The 17,495-nt window shown below is 35.9% G+C and overlaps 1 protein-coding gene across 9 annotated transcripts in view; it reads left to right on the top strand.

Annotated features, from left to right (window-relative positions):
* The window catches only part of LOC102945492 (transcription initiation factor TFIID subunit 4), a 196,298-nt gene that overhangs the window by 46,357 nt on the left and 132,446 nt on the right, over positions 1-17,495 (top strand). For 8 of the 9 annotated variants that reach the window (XR_005222310.2, XM_037878200.2, XM_037878199.2 and 5 more), the window contains one exon: positions 10,349-10,518. Coding sequence is in view for 7 of the 9 variants with exons in the window: in XM_037878200.2 (XP_037734128.1) it covers positions 10,349-10,518 (170 nt within the window). In the remaining 2 variants the exon portion in view is untranslated. Of the gene's footprint in view, positions 1-10,348; positions 10,519-17,075; positions 17,175-17,495 lie in introns of all 9 variants that reach the window. The other variant, XR_006285122.1, reaches the window with a different exon arrangement.

Raw genomic sequence — 17,495 nt, 5'->3', positions numbered from 1 at the left:
TGATAAATCAATAAATCTTTAGTGAGTTTGGTAAATAAGCTGTCAAGGGTGTATGTCATTTTTTCCTCTAGAGAACAAATTTTAGTCAGAATGAATGTGTTTGTTTTCTTGCATTGTTTTCTCATTCAGAATAGTAAGACACAATGCTGCATTTAAATAAATCCATAAAATTGCAAGGATTTATTAAACAGTAATAAAGATCGAGTTTTTTCTTGATATCTTAACAAAGAATTCTGTTTGCATATTTGCATTTCAACCCCTAACCTCTCCTGAGGACAAATAGATGTCTGACTATTAAGCCTAAAGGCATAGAGCTGGAAATCTGTATTAATCCTCTGAATGCTGACTAGTTTTCCTCAACATTCCCAGCATGTGTGAAGAATGTGTTTTGTAGCCAGAAGGCAAACTGGCATCTAAGCAGAGCAAAAATTTTGAAAAATAGTTGTGTTATGTATAAATTCATTTTACCCTTGGTGCTTTATTATTGCATATTTGTTTCATTATTTCATACTCTTTCTTTAAAATAACTTACTTTAGTTTTTCACTCTCCTTTGGTAAAGGGTTGGTCACTAGTAATAGAAATGTGAACTTTATTTTTCTAGACATTTTCTTTTAATCATGTAAACACTAAGTCTATCATATTTTGCTGAACTATTTTTTCCAGTATAAGATGTTGTTTTACTGAAGTGAGTGTGAGAGATTTATACCTGCAAGGCACATATGAACTGAGGGTTTCACAAAGGTAGCTTAGCCTTCAATATTGACAATAATTACTATGGTAAAAGTTAGATTCACAGTGCATTGTGGAGTGATGGTTAGTGCTCTATAGTTAAGATGGAAGCTAGTTTCCCTTCATAAGCCCAGTTGTCAATCCCCTAACTTCTCCAAAATAAAACCCACATAACTTCATATGTTGTTTTATCTTGGGTAAAAACTCATCCTGGCTAAAATTTGTCAGGGAAAAATGTGAAGTACCCCATTCATGTGTATGGTGGTGTTACCTGTGATGATACCTAAAGATGAATGTTATTGCCATAGGCGGGCCCCCATCTTGTTTGGGGGCCGGGCGCTACTATAATACCAAAAATATAATAATATTTCCCAAGTTGTGCTTTCTACAGTCAGGGAGGAGAGACAAACAGAAGTCTCCTTGAAATCCACGAGGGGCCTCACCATTATGATCTAATCTGCTACGATAATCTGCCAATCCTACAATCTTGGGAAGTATATATTAAATCCTTTGATAGTTGGATTTATAAATTGAGGTGATGAATGGCTAACTGTAATGACAAGTGTTTGGAGATGAAATAGTGACTCCATAGTTTAGATTGCATTTACATTTGCACATTAAGCATGGATTACATTTTTTTGTTTGCATAAGCATAGTGAATAATATAGTGTATCCTCCCCAAATTTACAGCACTTACTCTTTGAGTACAGAATTAATTTTCTGAAAATCTGATTTTTTCACTTCTTTGTGTACGTTGGGAGGGATAATATTGTTGAATTAAAAGTTAGTGTGTTAGACAGGCTGTTAGTGTTCTTGGATGGTTGAGTATCATCATGGCAGGGTGGGCGTGAATGTATGCCTTAACTTTGTTTTACTGGCTCTTAGGTGTTCATGGTGTGAAGAAATATTCCTGAGCAATATCAAACCTAAGTTAACCAAGTATTTGATGTGGGAATAAATGTATTAAGAACCTACTTAATACTGATTTCTGTGGCACGCTACTCCTTGCCCCATTGCAACTTGACACGTCTGTTTGTTCATTAACTATGGTTCCTTATCCAGTTTTCAAATCAGATGAATTCATTGTCCATATCCAGGCTATGAATTATGTTGTAAATAATTATTTGAGGGACCGGTCTGAGTGGAAAGAGTAACACTTGATTGGATGGATATATTGTAATTAAATTGGGGCTGTCAATCACCGTTAACTCACACGATTAATTGCAGTTTTAATTGCACTGTAAAGCAATAGAATACCAATTGAAATTTATTAAATATTTTTGGATCTTTTTCTGCATTTTCAAATATATTGATTTCAATTACAACACAGAATACAAAGTGTACAGTGCACACTTTGTATTACTTTTGATTACAAATATTTGCACTGTAAAAATGATAAACAAAAGAAATACTATTTTTCAATTTACCTCATACAAGTACTGTAGTGCAATCTCTTATCATGAAAGCACAACTTACAAATGTAGATTTTTTTTTTGTTACATAACTGCACTCCGAAACAAAACAATGTAAAACTTTAGAGCCAACAAGTCCACTCAGTCCTACTTCTCGTTCAGCCAATCGCTAGGAGAATTTATGGGAAATAATGCTGACCGCTTCTTATTTACAGTGTCACCTGAAAGTGAGAACAGGCATTTGCATGGCACTTTTGTAGCTGGCATTGCAAGGTATTTACGTGCCAGCTATGCTAAACATTGATATGCCTCTTCATGCTTTGGCCACTATTTCAGAGGGCATGCTTCTATGCTGATGATGCTTGTTAAAAAAAAATGTGTTAATTAAATTTGTGACTGAACTCTTCGGAGGAGAATTGTATGTCTCCTGCTCCATGGTTTTACATGCATTCGGCCATATATTTTGTGTCATGGTAGTCTCGAATGATGACCCAGCATATATTTGATTTAACAATACTTTCATTGCAGATTTGACAAAACACAAAGAAGGTTCCAATATCTGATTTCTAAAGATAGCTACAGCACTTGACCCAAGGTTTAAAAATCTGAAGTGCCTTTCAAAATCTGAGAGGGACAAGGTGTGGAGCATGCTTTCAGAAATCTTAAAAGTGCAACACTCTGATGCAGAAACTACAGAACCGAAACCACCAAAATAGAAAATCAGCCTTCTGTTGGTGGTATCTGACTCAGATGATGAAAATGAACATGCGTCGGTCCGCACTGCGTTGGATAGTTATCGAGCAGAATCTGTCATCAACATGGACACATGCCTTCTGGAATGGTGGTTGAAGCATGAAGGGACATATTAATCTTTAGCGCATCTGGCACGTAAATATCTTGCAACGCCAGCAACAACAGTGCCATGCGAACGCCTGTTCTCACTTTCAGGTGACATTGTAAACAAGAAGCGGGCAGCATGATCTCCTGCAAATGTAAAAATAAAACTTGTTTGTCTCAGTGATTGGCTGAGCAAGAAGTAGGACTGAGTGGACTTGTAGGCCTTAAAGTTTAACATTTTTTTATTTTTGAATGCAGTTATTTTTTGTACATAATTCTGCAATTGTAAGTTGCACTTTCATGATAAAGAGATTGGACTACAATATTGGTATTAGGTGAATTGAAAAATACTATTTCTTTTGTTTTTTACAGTGCAAATATTTGTAATCAAAAATAAATATAAAGTGAGCACTGTACACTTTGTATTCTGTGTTGTAATTGAAACCAATATATTTGAAAATGTAGAAAACATCCAAAAATATTTAAATAAATGGTATTCTATTATTGTTTAACAGCACGATTAATTTTTTTTGAGTTAATCGCTTGAATTAACTGCGATTTAGTGACAACCCTAATCTCTACAAAATGCTCTTCACCGTTTCAGACATTTTGAGATGTTGGTATTTTAATGCCCTGCTTTTTTCCTTTATGTAAAATAATTTAAAGCAGGATTATGGGTACCTTACTCCACAAATAGTTCCACTGAGTACAACAGGACTAATTGAGGAGTAAGGTTCTACAAGAAGTGTGTAAAGTAATCATAAATCTGGCCATTAATGTTTTTGCCCAAACTTTTTTTGGCTTCTATTCTCAATTTTTAGATAACTTTGGTAGTTTTATCTGTTTCAAACATGAAGTGATTACTAGGATAGGTGTTACCATTTCATGGCAGAATTTGGAAAACTTTGCTGAGTCTTCTCCAAAACCATCTAATCTAGTTTAAAACAAGTTCAGTGCATCCTGTTTCTTTGTAAATTAAATCTTTAAACTTGAATCTTGAAAACTTGAAATCATTCTGGTTGCTGTGCAGATTACAAAGGAGTTTACTCTTGCTGAAGTAGAATGAGTTTATTTCAGCTAGTATTCAGCTTTGCACTAATATAATTTAATCTGATTTAAAATTATAGGGCAACGATTAAAAAATCTTATTTACTGATGTTGATTGTGGTCGCACATTAGCCTTTTAGGAGAATTATAACTTCCTGTTTTTTCACAGACCATATAAAACAGTTATTTTACAATCTTTTGAACTGCACAAAAGTATGTGGTAGTAGATTTTTTTTGTTTTTTAGCTCTCCATTCTGTTTTCCAGTTTACTCCTTTTCCCATCTACCTCACGTATGTTTAATAATAAAAAAAGGAATGTTAGGGGACTGGGACTGTAATAGAGTGATCAGTGATCCAGCCCCAAGTGAAGAGTGACTAAAAGCCATCATCTGGCTGATCTCATTCATTATAGAAGACAGACCTGCCAGTTTTAAAACAAAGAAACTGCTGTGACTGGCTATAGGGAACACTGCCAATGTAGATTTGTTTTGTTTGAGATGGGGTAGATAGGTTGAGCGGCTATCTAGGTTCACCTTCCTTTTCCAAAGGCCCCATATTGTTCTGAGCTGTTTTGCAGAGTTGGCTGTTTGTAACCTCTGAACCTCATCAACACCACTCCTGGTTCTGCCAGAGTAATGGAAGGAGGCGCTTGTGGAACCTATGCCTATAAAGTGAGAATACAATTCCCCTGAAACTCTGTGCTCACTTTTAATGTTGGAGGCCAACACCTGTGGTGTACTGCCATTGGTCCATGAACCTTTAAAATAAAAAGGTCAGTGTTAATAGTTGCACGTTCACAAGTGGACTTTATCAAAAACTAGTTTATGTTTATGTTGGAAGCACCAAAGACAGAACATCTGAATCCTTCCCCAACTGAAAGCATTCGCCTCCAACATTGTCACAAAGCCTTTAATATGTAAAATAATATGGAGGGAAAATATCTGTAAAAACAAAGCTCTGTTTACTCTCTTTAATTTCAGATTTTAGAAATAAAAGATCAATTTTATAATTGAAATAAGACACTCCAAATTGGGTGACGGTGTCATATTGGCATAGCCAAGTGATTGATTCAATCTCCTAGGACCTTTCAGTATTCCGCTATGATGTGCAAAGCGTCTTGTCCTGTTCAGACAGTTAAAACGGACACTGTCAATGATTTAGACTCAAAATTGTACATTGCTTAAAACTTCTGATGTAGGGCTTCCAGATTCTCTGCTTTTCCAAAGAGATCTTTCAAGCTAGATAAATGTACAATTTATTTCACATTCCAAAATAGAAAGTTGTAAATATGTGTGGTAACTCCAGTTCTAATATCAATATTTTAGTACTGTCTCCAAAATAGATGTATAACCCACTGGCAAAGTATGCGGTATGTCCACCACTACAAGTTGGTGCACGTGGAGAGTAACACTACAGCCTACTCCCACCATCATATACTCCGCACAGTTCCAGTGGAATAGGTGTGTGCAGTGCATCTGAAGGTTTGGGTTCAAATTGTGCTGACAAGTATGAGACAAAAAGTGTATGTGATCATGTATTTAAAGACTGTATCATAATGCACAAGGAGGCTGGCTACATGACACTGGTTCTCCTTTCTGTTTTCACATAATCATTAAAATTACATTAAGACAACTACATATATATTACTTTCCTTCTTAATTTCATTTTTTCATGTAAGCAATGCTATAATTGCCCTGTGTTTCCTACATGAATGGAGGAAAGGTGGTTTGTATGATTGCATATGGGAGGAAAAATGGTCCATTAGACCATCTATCTGTTAAGATGTAGACAACATTATGAGATTGAGGGGAAAAAAACAGTCCTACACTGATAAATAATACACACAACATTGTGAGGCTGCTTCCAATACCCTAAGAAATGTACAATACAACAAAAATGGGAATCATAAGCTACTTTGCTATGTTGTACCTTTAGAGGACAATGTGATGTGCGAAGGAACCTAATGGGGAATAGACAATAACTATCAATCTAACCTACCACTGGATGGCATCTTTGTTCCACAGAATTATTACTGAAAACCCATTGATCTGGAGTGAAAAGTTGACTTTTATGGGAAACGTTTGCGAAACAATGTTTGCCAGTTTTCTGTCATATTTCTCCTTACAGTATCCAAAACCACTTTACCCCCATTCTACAATTGTTCAAAATAAAAAAAAAGGGGGAGATTGACAGACTGCCATTAGAATAGAAGATTCAAATCACCAATTATTATTACAGTTTTCTTTTTCTACCTTTCCTGTAATATTTTATTCTCTGCACAACTATTGATAAATAATTAGCAAGTGAGATGCAAGAAAATTACTCTATCCAGGGGTTCTCCTGATGAACTAAACTATTAGTGCTGTTGAAATGCTCTGGATAATATCATTGGAACCACTCCAGAAAAAAATAGTTTATTGCCACTAATTGCAGCCTATTTTATGTTGTTTATAATGGACGGATTCTAATCTTTTATTGTGAATTTGTATACTTTTAAAAAAAATACTAGGTGGCAAAAGTATCGTGCAGAAGAAGGGGAAAGAGTTGAGTGCATCTCTAGCAGATAAATATAAATATAAAGGATAAACTTCTTTATGTAAACTTAGCATTCTACTTTTTTGATGTTTACCCATCATCCCTGCAACTTGGCAGAGAGGGCTTAAGGCGGGTGAATGTTTTCATCAGTACGGTGACTCTTACTGCGCTACAGTAGAAAGAGCAATAAGAATTTATTTTTAAATTGGTGTGGTAGGACCACATAGTTTTCACAAACAGGAAATAATGACTCTTCCCTCTTTTTTTTTTTTAGCTTTACAATAACTGTATCTAAGGAGCTTATTTTTTATTTTTTGGGGGGCAGGGGGTAGGCAGGCAGATCACCATAATAATTAGTAAAGAGAAAACAGTTGGGCATTGAAATAGTGAGGAGTAATACTGTACTTTTTAGGGTCTGTGATGTGGCTGTAAAATAATTGTCTCATGTTCATGATTCAAATTGACTGATACCCCTGGTTTGTCCAAATGTCTGTGTGAGTTCCCTTTATGCATATTTACATAATTGTCAAATGTTAGTGCAAGAAGTAATCTGTTATGGTAATGATCCCTTTGCATAATATTTATAGTTGTACTTTTTAAATTTGTACTGCAAATGAGGTTATCTTTTTTTCCCAACTATTTATATTGATGATTTGGGTTTATAATTTTCTCAAGTATCACAGGAATAGACAATAATGCTGGCACTGTACATAAATTTCCAGTTACATTGCCATTTTAAAGCCAGTGTTACTATTAGACTGTGGTTTTGGGGTATAAACCTCCTAAGTGAATAAAGTTCTCTACACTTTACTCAAATAGTGTACGGAGATTTCTTTTTGTGCTATTAACCTTCACTCACTTTCCTCAAATCCTGATCAGCGCCATCTCACAAAAAGATTCCACATCCACAATCTTATCCCTTCCAAGGAAAAAAAAAAAAAATCTTGTCCTTTGCTTACACTATTTTCACCAGCGGCAATAGATTAATAAGGATGATAAGATATGGAGCACTCCAGTGGGCTTCATTTTAGCAGCAGAAATCACAGCCTTTCTTCAGGGCCATGGATGATTTTGCTGTATGGCCAGCAGGGTGGTAGATCCCCTTGATCTATGTGCTCTGGTGTCAGCCCCCACCTATGCACATTTTACTTCATTATCCCCCTGCTTGTGCACAGGGGCATCAAGCCAAGTGGAGTCACATATACTCAGAAGGCAATTCTATTGTATGTGTTGCCGTCATATGACCTGCCGTTATATGCAGTTCAGTGATACAAATGTAGTCTGATGGTGGATGCCTGGCCAAAGACTGAACTGCAGTCCAGTGGCAAAGAAATGAGCTGCTAGTTTCAGTTCATTTCTCGGTGGGAAAGTGTGCACATCAATCCTCTTACCCCTTATATTTGACTGTTTCAGAAGAGAAGACAAAGATCAAGTGTGAATGGTAAGGTGTAACCAGAGCAGGGTTAAAGAACACTGACAGAGCACAGAGTTTGTGAAACATTGCTGTTACTGATGCCATATCTATTTTGCGGGTAAATGGGATTTTTTCAGTCCGTTAGGGTATCTTGTACCTTTCATGAGCACTAAGTTCAATAGAAAAACATGGAAATAAAAGATTTTTTTTTAAATGAATTACTTTGTGAGGTTTATTTGACTGTATTATTGAGACTGGTATCTTTAGACTTCTTCACTTGCAAAATTCACATGTAGGTTTTACTTTTTTCCTGTAAATTTTAAAACTTCTGGCTTTTTTGAGTTTTGCTGTTACAGTATCGTCAAAAACTACCATACAGAAAGAATGTTAATCAGGGGCTATATATTAGGACTCAGATTATGTAAAACATTTGATTTTTACTTATAATTAAAGCACAGTAAGGTAAATAGTTCAGTTCCTGCTTACTGTTGTGAGGCAGGTGGCAAGGAGGAACACGGATAGAACACGAAAGAAAGAAGAAATGAGCATTCCCAAAAGTTAATGGGAAAGGGGTGTTTCTTACGATTATATTTTGTCTTGAAAATTCTGCCAATTATTGAGTGATAAATGTTAAAGCTATGGTAATCGTACAAAATAGCATTTGTAGAGGGCAATAGTAAAACAATTCATTGCACAGTTTACTTTGGTGTTAATGTTCAATTAAATTTCAGTACATGACTAATCAAGAGGCACAATGAACATTTCAGTCTCTGACTTACCTTTTTATATAAATGTAATGTTCCTTATCTATTTATACATATATTTTTTCGATCCTTGCAGTTGTTTTCACTATCCAGTTTAAAAATTCCAGTTGTCTGAATAGAGAGAGTCAATATCAGGGTTTTTAAATCATCACCAGTAAATTTTTTTTTGGCTTCTTAAGGTTCAAGAACAAAATTTGTTTGCCTGTATGTCATACTATAAACTTTGTGGGAAATGGGGAATACTTTCTCTATTTTTCTGTTAGAATGAATGTTTGATTGAGGTGAAACTGCGTCTCAGAGACCAAATGCTGGAATCACAGGCTGAAAATGCTAAAGGTACTTGTAGCTCTCCACATTTTTCTGCGCAGATGTGTATACCATGGGTCCTGGTGGAAGTGAATGTGATGACATTGGCTGTATGTCCATGTAGACGTTGCCATAATATAGATTTTGCTCACAAGATGCTTGCAAAATCCCATGTTTATCATAATCATTTGAGAACACACTGATAATGGTGTCAGCTTTTATTGTGTTTGCGTTTTGCTTGTTAGAGATTCCATGGGCTTGTTCTACGTATACAGTGTGTTCCACGGAGTGTAAATACAATAGTTCAGAGCCATTTCTGTAAGAATGACCCTAGGTCTTTTTCTTCCTTACTGCATTCTGGATTCTTATTAGGTGTTCATGTATGGCATCTTTGTAAGTTAGTGCTTTGTTTTCATTCACTAAAAACCAAGTAAGCTTAAACAGCTTTGTAATATGGTCAGCACCTGTGTTTTAACTCTAATCAGAGATTTGGGCCTCCAGCCTATTTGTTCTAGCTTCGCTTACTCTCCATACCAATTTATCTAACTATGTGTTCATGTTTGTGATTATCTTCACATGGTCCAATATTCAGCTAAGCTCATATGACTTTGCCAGAAATGGATCTTCAGCCTCATGTGATCTTGTTTAGCTTCTCTGAAGTGGTGCCAGTTCCATCACAGGCATTAAGGATGTTAGGCTAAAAATTTGTGTGTGTGTGGTTTGTTTTCTTTTTTTTCTTCAGCATTTTTGTGAGATTTGTTGTTCTCAACTGTAGTTTTGATAAGGGTTTCTCTTGAACCTTGAGCAATTTGAAATAATATGGTGTTTTGGTTTCAATGTCTGTGGGGTTTTTGTTTGTTTTGTTACTGTTGTTGATTGACCCCTACTTCCAAGCTATCAGTGTACGGGGGAAAAGTGAGTACCTTGTGGTCTGCGGTCACTACTAACCTTTGTCAGCTGGTCACATAGCTGTCATGGCTATCACGTTTCTCATCTGCTTCGGATCAAAGGAAAGGTGCCCATATAGAATTGTGGGTGTTTCTGTCCTTGCTGGACACAAGTTGCCCCACTTTTCCAGATTGCCTGATGTTGAGTGGTCAAAGAGATATGTTCCATTAAGTTGTTTCTGAGTCTTGGGTGTTCCACAATAAAGTAGAGCCTGGTGGCTGTACTAATAAATTGGCCCCGATTCCCTCTTCTGTTCAGGAGCATTGCATGATTATTCCCTTTAAGGGAGGCAGTTAATTTATAAAAGTTACTGTATCTCATGCAAAATTATCTTTTGTTTATGCTTTTGTTATAGAGATGACGATGACATCAATGATGTTGCCTCTATGGCTGGAGTTAACCTTAATGAAGAGAGTGCCCGAATTATGGCAACCAACTCCGACTTGGTTGGAACCCAGATACAGTCTTGTAAAGATGAACCCTTTCTTGCTGCTATCCCTTTACATAAACGAATACTAGAAATGGGTGAGAAGCATGTCATTTGCTTTCAGTAGTATTGCCTTTGGAGCTGTTCAGTTTTAGTCAGTGACACAATACACTGTAGCATGCAGTATTGATATAGTTGAGGTTCTATAAGCATTTTTCATTACAAAAGTATCTTGTCTGTGTCAAACTGTATCAAAATGACACTTTGGTATTATAATCTACTTGAGGATCTCCAAACGCTTTGCAAATGTTAAGGAAATAAACCTCCCATTGTTCCTTTGAGGTGGAGAAGCATTATTATTCAGATGTTGCACATGACCAAGATGAGGCACAGAGAGGTAAAGTGACTTGCCCAAGATCACAGCAGATGTCTGAGAGTGAGTCAAGAATAGAATCCAGATCTCCTGCTTTCCCACTCCTAGGGTTTAGCAGAAGACAAGTTGTTTGCCTGGATGTATTTTTTTTTTCATTCAAAATAAGTTTTAAAATGTATTAATCCAATTTTTAACATCTATAACTATTTTAAAATTTTATGGTGGTTTTATTTGCTATGGAATGGATAAAAATAGATTATCTTTTTACTGACAGTTGGTCCTGAATTTTAACAGTTCTTTTGAGAATTAAAAAAATAAATTAAAAAGTAAACACTCAATTAGTGACATTTAAAAAGTGGCAAGTAATTATGCTCAGTATTTTTATGTTACTCTGAACTAAGTGTGAACTAGGCTAAATGTAGTGGCCACATAAGATCTAAAAATGTCAGGAAAACTAAATTTTATTTTGACTTAGGGTAAAATTTTAAAGCCACGCAAGTCCCATTTTAAAATGTGATTTAGGATCTTAAATACCATTGACTTTCAATGAGACTTGGGTTCTTCAATGCCCAAGTCACCTTTGAAAGTGGGATTTAGGCTCTTATGTTACTTAGGTGGCTTTGGAAATTTTACCTTTAATCTCATACTTCGTAAATTCAGCGTAAATGTATGGCGTAAATTTTACGTAAATTTCACACTATGAGAGACCCTCATCTTACAAAGACATATTCATGTGCTTTGCTTTATGCACTGTAAGTAGTCCCTTTGCAATACTGGGGCTGTAGTGAGGAAATAAATGCCATGTAAGTCCACAATTATCTTATTCCAGTGTTGTCATGATGATGTCATTATATAAAGTTACTATAAGAAAATAGTAGTGCAAATTTTTGGGAATCTGGTGGTTGCTTTCTGAGATTATGAAATCCACAAGCTTTTAGTGCAGGTCTTTGGAAGCACCATTGTTAGGCCTGCTGTAATTGTACTGTATACTGGTGCAACAAAACAAAAAGCAAAGAAAATGAGACCTAAAAACTGTATGAAAATAACTGGAAAGTCGCTAATAAAGTTGCCATGCAAGCCTTAATTAATTCTTCTGGGTATAACAATTGCAGCCCAACATGGAGTTGTAATTTGAAGTGTCGGGCTTAGAAGACTCTGTACATACTTTAAGAGCCACAGAACACAGCACACTGTTCACCATTTGCCTTTTGGGGTTTGCTCCTCAGAGAAGCAAATCCCTGTGGCTGTTTTTTGAAACTTTATTGGCTTTGATAATTGAAAATGAAACTTTCAAAGCTTTTAAAAGCAGCTGCAGGGATTTGCTTCTCAAAAGCAGGGAATCCAAGAGAGTAGTTGCTCATAGTGAGCTCTTGCTGCTGTTTCTAGAGCTTTATTTTGGCTTTATATAAAGTCTTTTGTAGTTTTGAAAGTGGCTTTGGGGTTCACTGGTGGCTACTATTTAGTATCCATGGCTCTTGAGGAGAGAATTCCTGCAGCTGAGTTTGAAGCTTTAAAAGCTTTGTTTTCACTGTGTGTGGCCAGATTTTGTTGCTCTCAGAGGACCACACAAAATTCAGTAGTTTGTGCTACGGGGCACTTAAAATAATGGGATTGTATGAGTATCACAAAATCAGTCTGACCACGTGTTGGTATGCCTAGGTACACAAGGACTAAACAAAGGAGACTGTCACATTCTTAGACACACTAGGAAAAGGAAAGTCTCAGATATTGGACCCACTATTATCTCATGTTTTTGTATTATGCCTATTGACAAACAAGGTAAAATTCACTTTTTTTCTTACATTAATTTATCTGAATATGGCTTAAAATTGGGAAGTTTTTTCCATCTTGAAAGCTTTTCATGTTTAATAATCACTTTAGTATTTAGGGCACCTTTCTAATGTTCCAGTAAAAGAAAGAACTTTGGTATGTACAGTATCAGGACACTGCTATTCACTCCTGTCTCAGAAGCTGGTTTTTTCAAGTTTTCTGTAATATTAATCCCCCGCTCTCTCATCTCTGAGCAAGAGCTCTGTAGAGAAACTCAGTAGTGTTCCCCAAAGGCTGTTTCAGAGATTATGCTTCCATTCACTAGAGTCAGAATATAAACTGCTAAAGTGAGAGCAGATGCTATGCAGTCTTTGGCAGTTACCACCAGCCAAATGCCTCAAAGTTATAGTAAAAGAGGTTTCTTCTTAAAATATTGTACATTCTTATCTCTACAGTAACTTGACAGAATTATAGTCCATTGTTTATTTTAAATATAAATATTATTGACCCTTCTAAATATAAGAAATAGCTGAAAGGTGCATTAATGCAAAGACACTAGTTTACTGCCTAAATTACTTCCTTCTCTATGTGCCTTTGTGTCTTGTCCTCTTTGGCTAGTAATTATTGCTATTTGTTCATCTATGAAGGCAAGGATTTTGATGATTCAACCTCTGTCTTGATTCAAAATCAAGAATGAATGTTTCTGCACCAGGCAATGTATTTTGTTGCGACTCTACCCAGAATCATAAAGTTTAAAACCTGATTCTTCTGCGTGGCAGCACAACACAATGGCGCACACAACACTCTGCCTCTTCTTTTTTGAAAGGCTACAGTTTCTCTTGTGCCTGCTTGTGCTGTATGTTTTTACTTGACAGACCCGTATGCTTGTTCCGTTAGCACACCTGGGTAGTGTTTCCTTGATGAGTCGAGAAAAATTTATTAGCCCCATGCCATGGCTGCACTTACCCAATAAATAATAGTGATAGTTACTAGTTTTCATTTCGGAGAGAAAACAGAAAAATAAAGTTGGATAATTTGTGCTTGTTTTTTTGTTTTTGTTTTTTTAAATTTTGAGTTGTTCTTTGACTAGTTTTTGGTGGATAGGGACTATCTCTTAGCTTTACTAGCTTTTAAACAGTAGCTGTTACATGGACATTCTTTGAATTGAGTTTCCATTGTGCAGTAAACTGGCAGGACCACAATACATAATGTGTCACAGCTCCAAAGTGGATAATTGTAAGAGTGAGTTCACTCTTTTTGCACAGTAGCAGTTCTGGTAAAAGTAGAATCACCGTGATTCATCTTATGTGTAATTGCTGCTTGATTGTGAGGGCAGATAAAAATTAGGCTACAGTTTATTTTATATTGCATTTAAATGAAGGTAAGAGGACACAAATAAAGGGTGAAACAAAAGAAGAATTTGTTTATATACATTGACAACTAAAACTGAGACAAAAGAGAAAAGATACAAGAAGAGAAGGAAGCAAAGAACATCCACGATCACTGTTAACACACAGGAACAAAATAAGAACGGCATACACTGTAGGAACCATGAAAGGTAAATGAGAAGTTGTACAAAATATATGACTTGACCATAACAATGGCTAAACAACAGAGGCATTAACCTTACTCTTTGCACAACTTTAGTGGGCCTTCAAGAAAACTTGAAGGATTGTAAAAGCTGTACATGAGGGGAAAAGCCTGGTGAGGCAACTAGTCCATTTTCTTGCCAATGCAGTATCGTTCTCATTTGTTCATTTTGTAGTGTATCATCTGGCCTAATTATAAATATTGTTAGTAGTTGGTTCCCATCCCTATTGTTTTTTGGGGGAACCTATTCTGCAATGTAACACATCCCATTTTCTGTGGAAATTCTGATAGTCATCCTAAATTTTCCTTTTCTTAATATTAGCCCATTAAATGGGACAATGGGGTAAAAATATTTTCTCACACACCGTCTTTCTTGAAAAACTGTTTAGGAGAATGTCACCTGTACTTGGTCTCTGTAGAAATGATGAGCCCTATAACTTTATTTGGCCTTCAAAAAGCCCTTTTTTGGGGTTCCAGGTCACCAAAATGCAATCTCCCGGTAATCTTAGGATTTGTAAGAAAATACGAATTCCCACAGTTCAGTCTTGACTCCACCTGATTTCCTTTTCTATTTACAACCCAACCAAAGAACACCACAGTCTATATCTGGCTCTTAGTTTGACTACCCCAAAATGTCATAGGTTAGACTGACATGGCCATGAAATAACTCAGTTACAGCAAGAATAATGAAACATAAGCCTGAAATACTGTTCTTTGGCTTATGCTATTCCTTGCTCTCTCTCTCTCTCTCTCTCTCGGTATAGGGCAGTTGGCTAACCAGAACCATTCAAAGTGTGAAGTACTTAAAAACATATGTATATATTTTGTTATAGGAAGCGAGGGAAGTAAAATCTACTATCAGCCATATCTAACTGAGAGTAACTATCCACCTTATTTCAATATTTATTAAAGAATCATGATAGCTTTGTTTTCATCCCCCATTCATTCAAAGTTATTGTTAATTTTGAGTTATGAAATTAATTTTTCTTAAAGATTTGTCTGGTGATCAGTGATCAAATATTTATACCTCCTTGTTTTATGCAAAGAAAACTCTTACTTGACAAGACACAATGTGCCTAATTTTCCCTATTAATATGAGTATTGTAGCACCTTGCTTATTCTAAATAAATCTCTTGGCAGGGAAATATAGCCTTCAAGAAATCTGAAAATGCATCTCTTTAATGTGTCCAGGTTCTAATGGCCAAGATAGTAGGAGGCCATAGGTTATTCTTAAACATAGTATCTGCAGAGTAGCTCTGTATGATACTTTGAAACCATTGTTTGTCAATGTTAAAAATTGCAAGGATTAGGTTCAACATAATTTAGATATACCCTGTTCTTACTCTTCTTGTATGATATCTCTAAGTTCTGTCTGCCAGAATATTGACTGTTCTTCTGTCTAAATGAGTATTCTTCATAAACACATCCTTGGTTCTTGTGCCTACTGCATGAATGCATGATACAACACACAGAAAGAAAAATCTGAGAACTAAAAGCTTTTCTAGGACTCTACATTCTGGAGGTACACAGTAATGGCATCACAGAGTAAAACAGCTCTGTGTGTGTGTGTGCGTGTGTGCGCGCGTGCGTGCTTTTGTGTGTGTTTTTTAAATAATCTGAATGCTCTAGAGGGCATTTGATATTGTGTTAGAACTGCCTAGAAAATCTGATTGGCCTTGTTCCATGAAGAGCATTCCAATAGGTTTTAGAGCCTTCTGTCTAATTTTCTCTGAGCATTTGTTATTAGTTTAATAAATAATAAATATAGGCATTTTGTCATCACTATTTTGTCTGCCTGTTTATCAACAGTGACATTTGTGTTTGAATAAGATGGTACTTGTACTACTGATGATGCTCTTTTAGATATGGAACAGTGGTAACGTAAAAGTATACTTATGTCTGTGTTTGGTTTACTGTTAATGGCTTTTATATCTGGTTAGATTATAGCTGTTGTTCTCATATTTTAAGCCATGTGATTGCCCATCAGATAACTGTGTGTTACTTTTTCCTTCTGCTTTCCTCTGTCACATTGAAAAGATTTTGTTGTTTTCACCATTGGACTTTAACTTTTTATTCTTGAACTGATTTGCCTTCAAACAGAAATGTTCCTTTCCATATCAGTTTATCTACCAGCATCTTTCTGTCATGACCCTCCCCTCCCCTGCATATCTGTGGAAATTACCCTTGACTGTTTTGGAGGTAGTTTTAACATTTGCATAATGTGCCTAGGAAATGTTAGTCCTCCTCAAGCGTAGCCTTGTGGAGTCATGTATTGTTCTAACAACATGGGCAGTCCTGATCCCATCAGTGAAATTCCCTGATCCCAGCTGCCTCTTTTAACAAGAGGTTTTGTATTAGGTATCGTATTGTTTAATTTGAAAGATTGTTTGCATGCCAAGTCTGGGAACCTTTTCCAGCTCCTATAAAGGATCCTTAATATGTCATTTGTAGAGACATGACACAGACTGTGTGGTGGATGTATATATGAATTTAGCGTTTGAAATGTCTGTAATTTCATATCACTGTTAGGGAATGCACAGATCTGTCAGTGGAAGTAAAAGGGTAATTATCTCATTGAATTAATTTGCTAAAAATTTCAGATTAGAAATTTTGTAGTAGTTCTACATATTTAACGTGCATGCTCAGATCTTCAAAGCTAGTGTGTTAAGAGAGGACAAGAAAATGTGTTTATTGTGCCTGTTGTATAGAGACTACTTTTTTATTTTATTTATTTATTTTTTTTGCATCTGATAACGTCAAACATTTTAGGGCAACCAAATTTTGTTAAATGGTGACCTTTAACTATTTCCTTGAAAAAAGAAAAAATGTTCTGATCTTATTTAGCAATGCTGCTGATAATAAGCATAATTAGTAGGCATTTCAACAAACTGTTAAATTGTATTGTTCTATTTTCTTTAATAGATCCACGATTAGACTTCCTGTTCTACAAGATGTCCCAGCATGCCTGGGACTGGTAACATCAGTACCACTAGAGAGCCTGGAGTTTGCCTTTCTATAAAAGTAAGACAGCTTTTGTTCAATATTTTTTGTGTATTTCTAAGGTTTTGTTTTTATTGTTCTTCTGTGCAACAACACAGCATAGTTTCTGTTATGCTTTCAGCAGTGCTACTTGCACACTATATGGCTAACTTACATACCAGTATTGATGTTCTTCCACCAAAACGTAGTCCCTCAAAATAAGCTGAAATTTAGATTTGTTCAGAACATCAGTATTTATAAATAAAATGCAGCTGCAGCTGGTCTCTACTGTCATAATTACTATTTTTGGTGGGATTTTATTGTAATAGAACTGAGAACATGGTCATACTACTTAGTCCCCAA

The sequence above is a fragment of the Chelonia mydas genome, chromosome 12 (assembly GCF_015237465.2).
Source record: "Chelonia mydas isolate rCheMyd1 chromosome 12, rCheMyd1.pri.v2, whole genome shotgun sequence".
Classification (NCBI taxonomy): Eukaryota; Metazoa; Chordata; order Testudines; family Cheloniidae; genus Chelonia; species Chelonia mydas.
The sequence above is the reverse complement of the archived record's forward strand: the minus strand, read 5'-3'. Positions and strand labels throughout refer to the sequence as shown.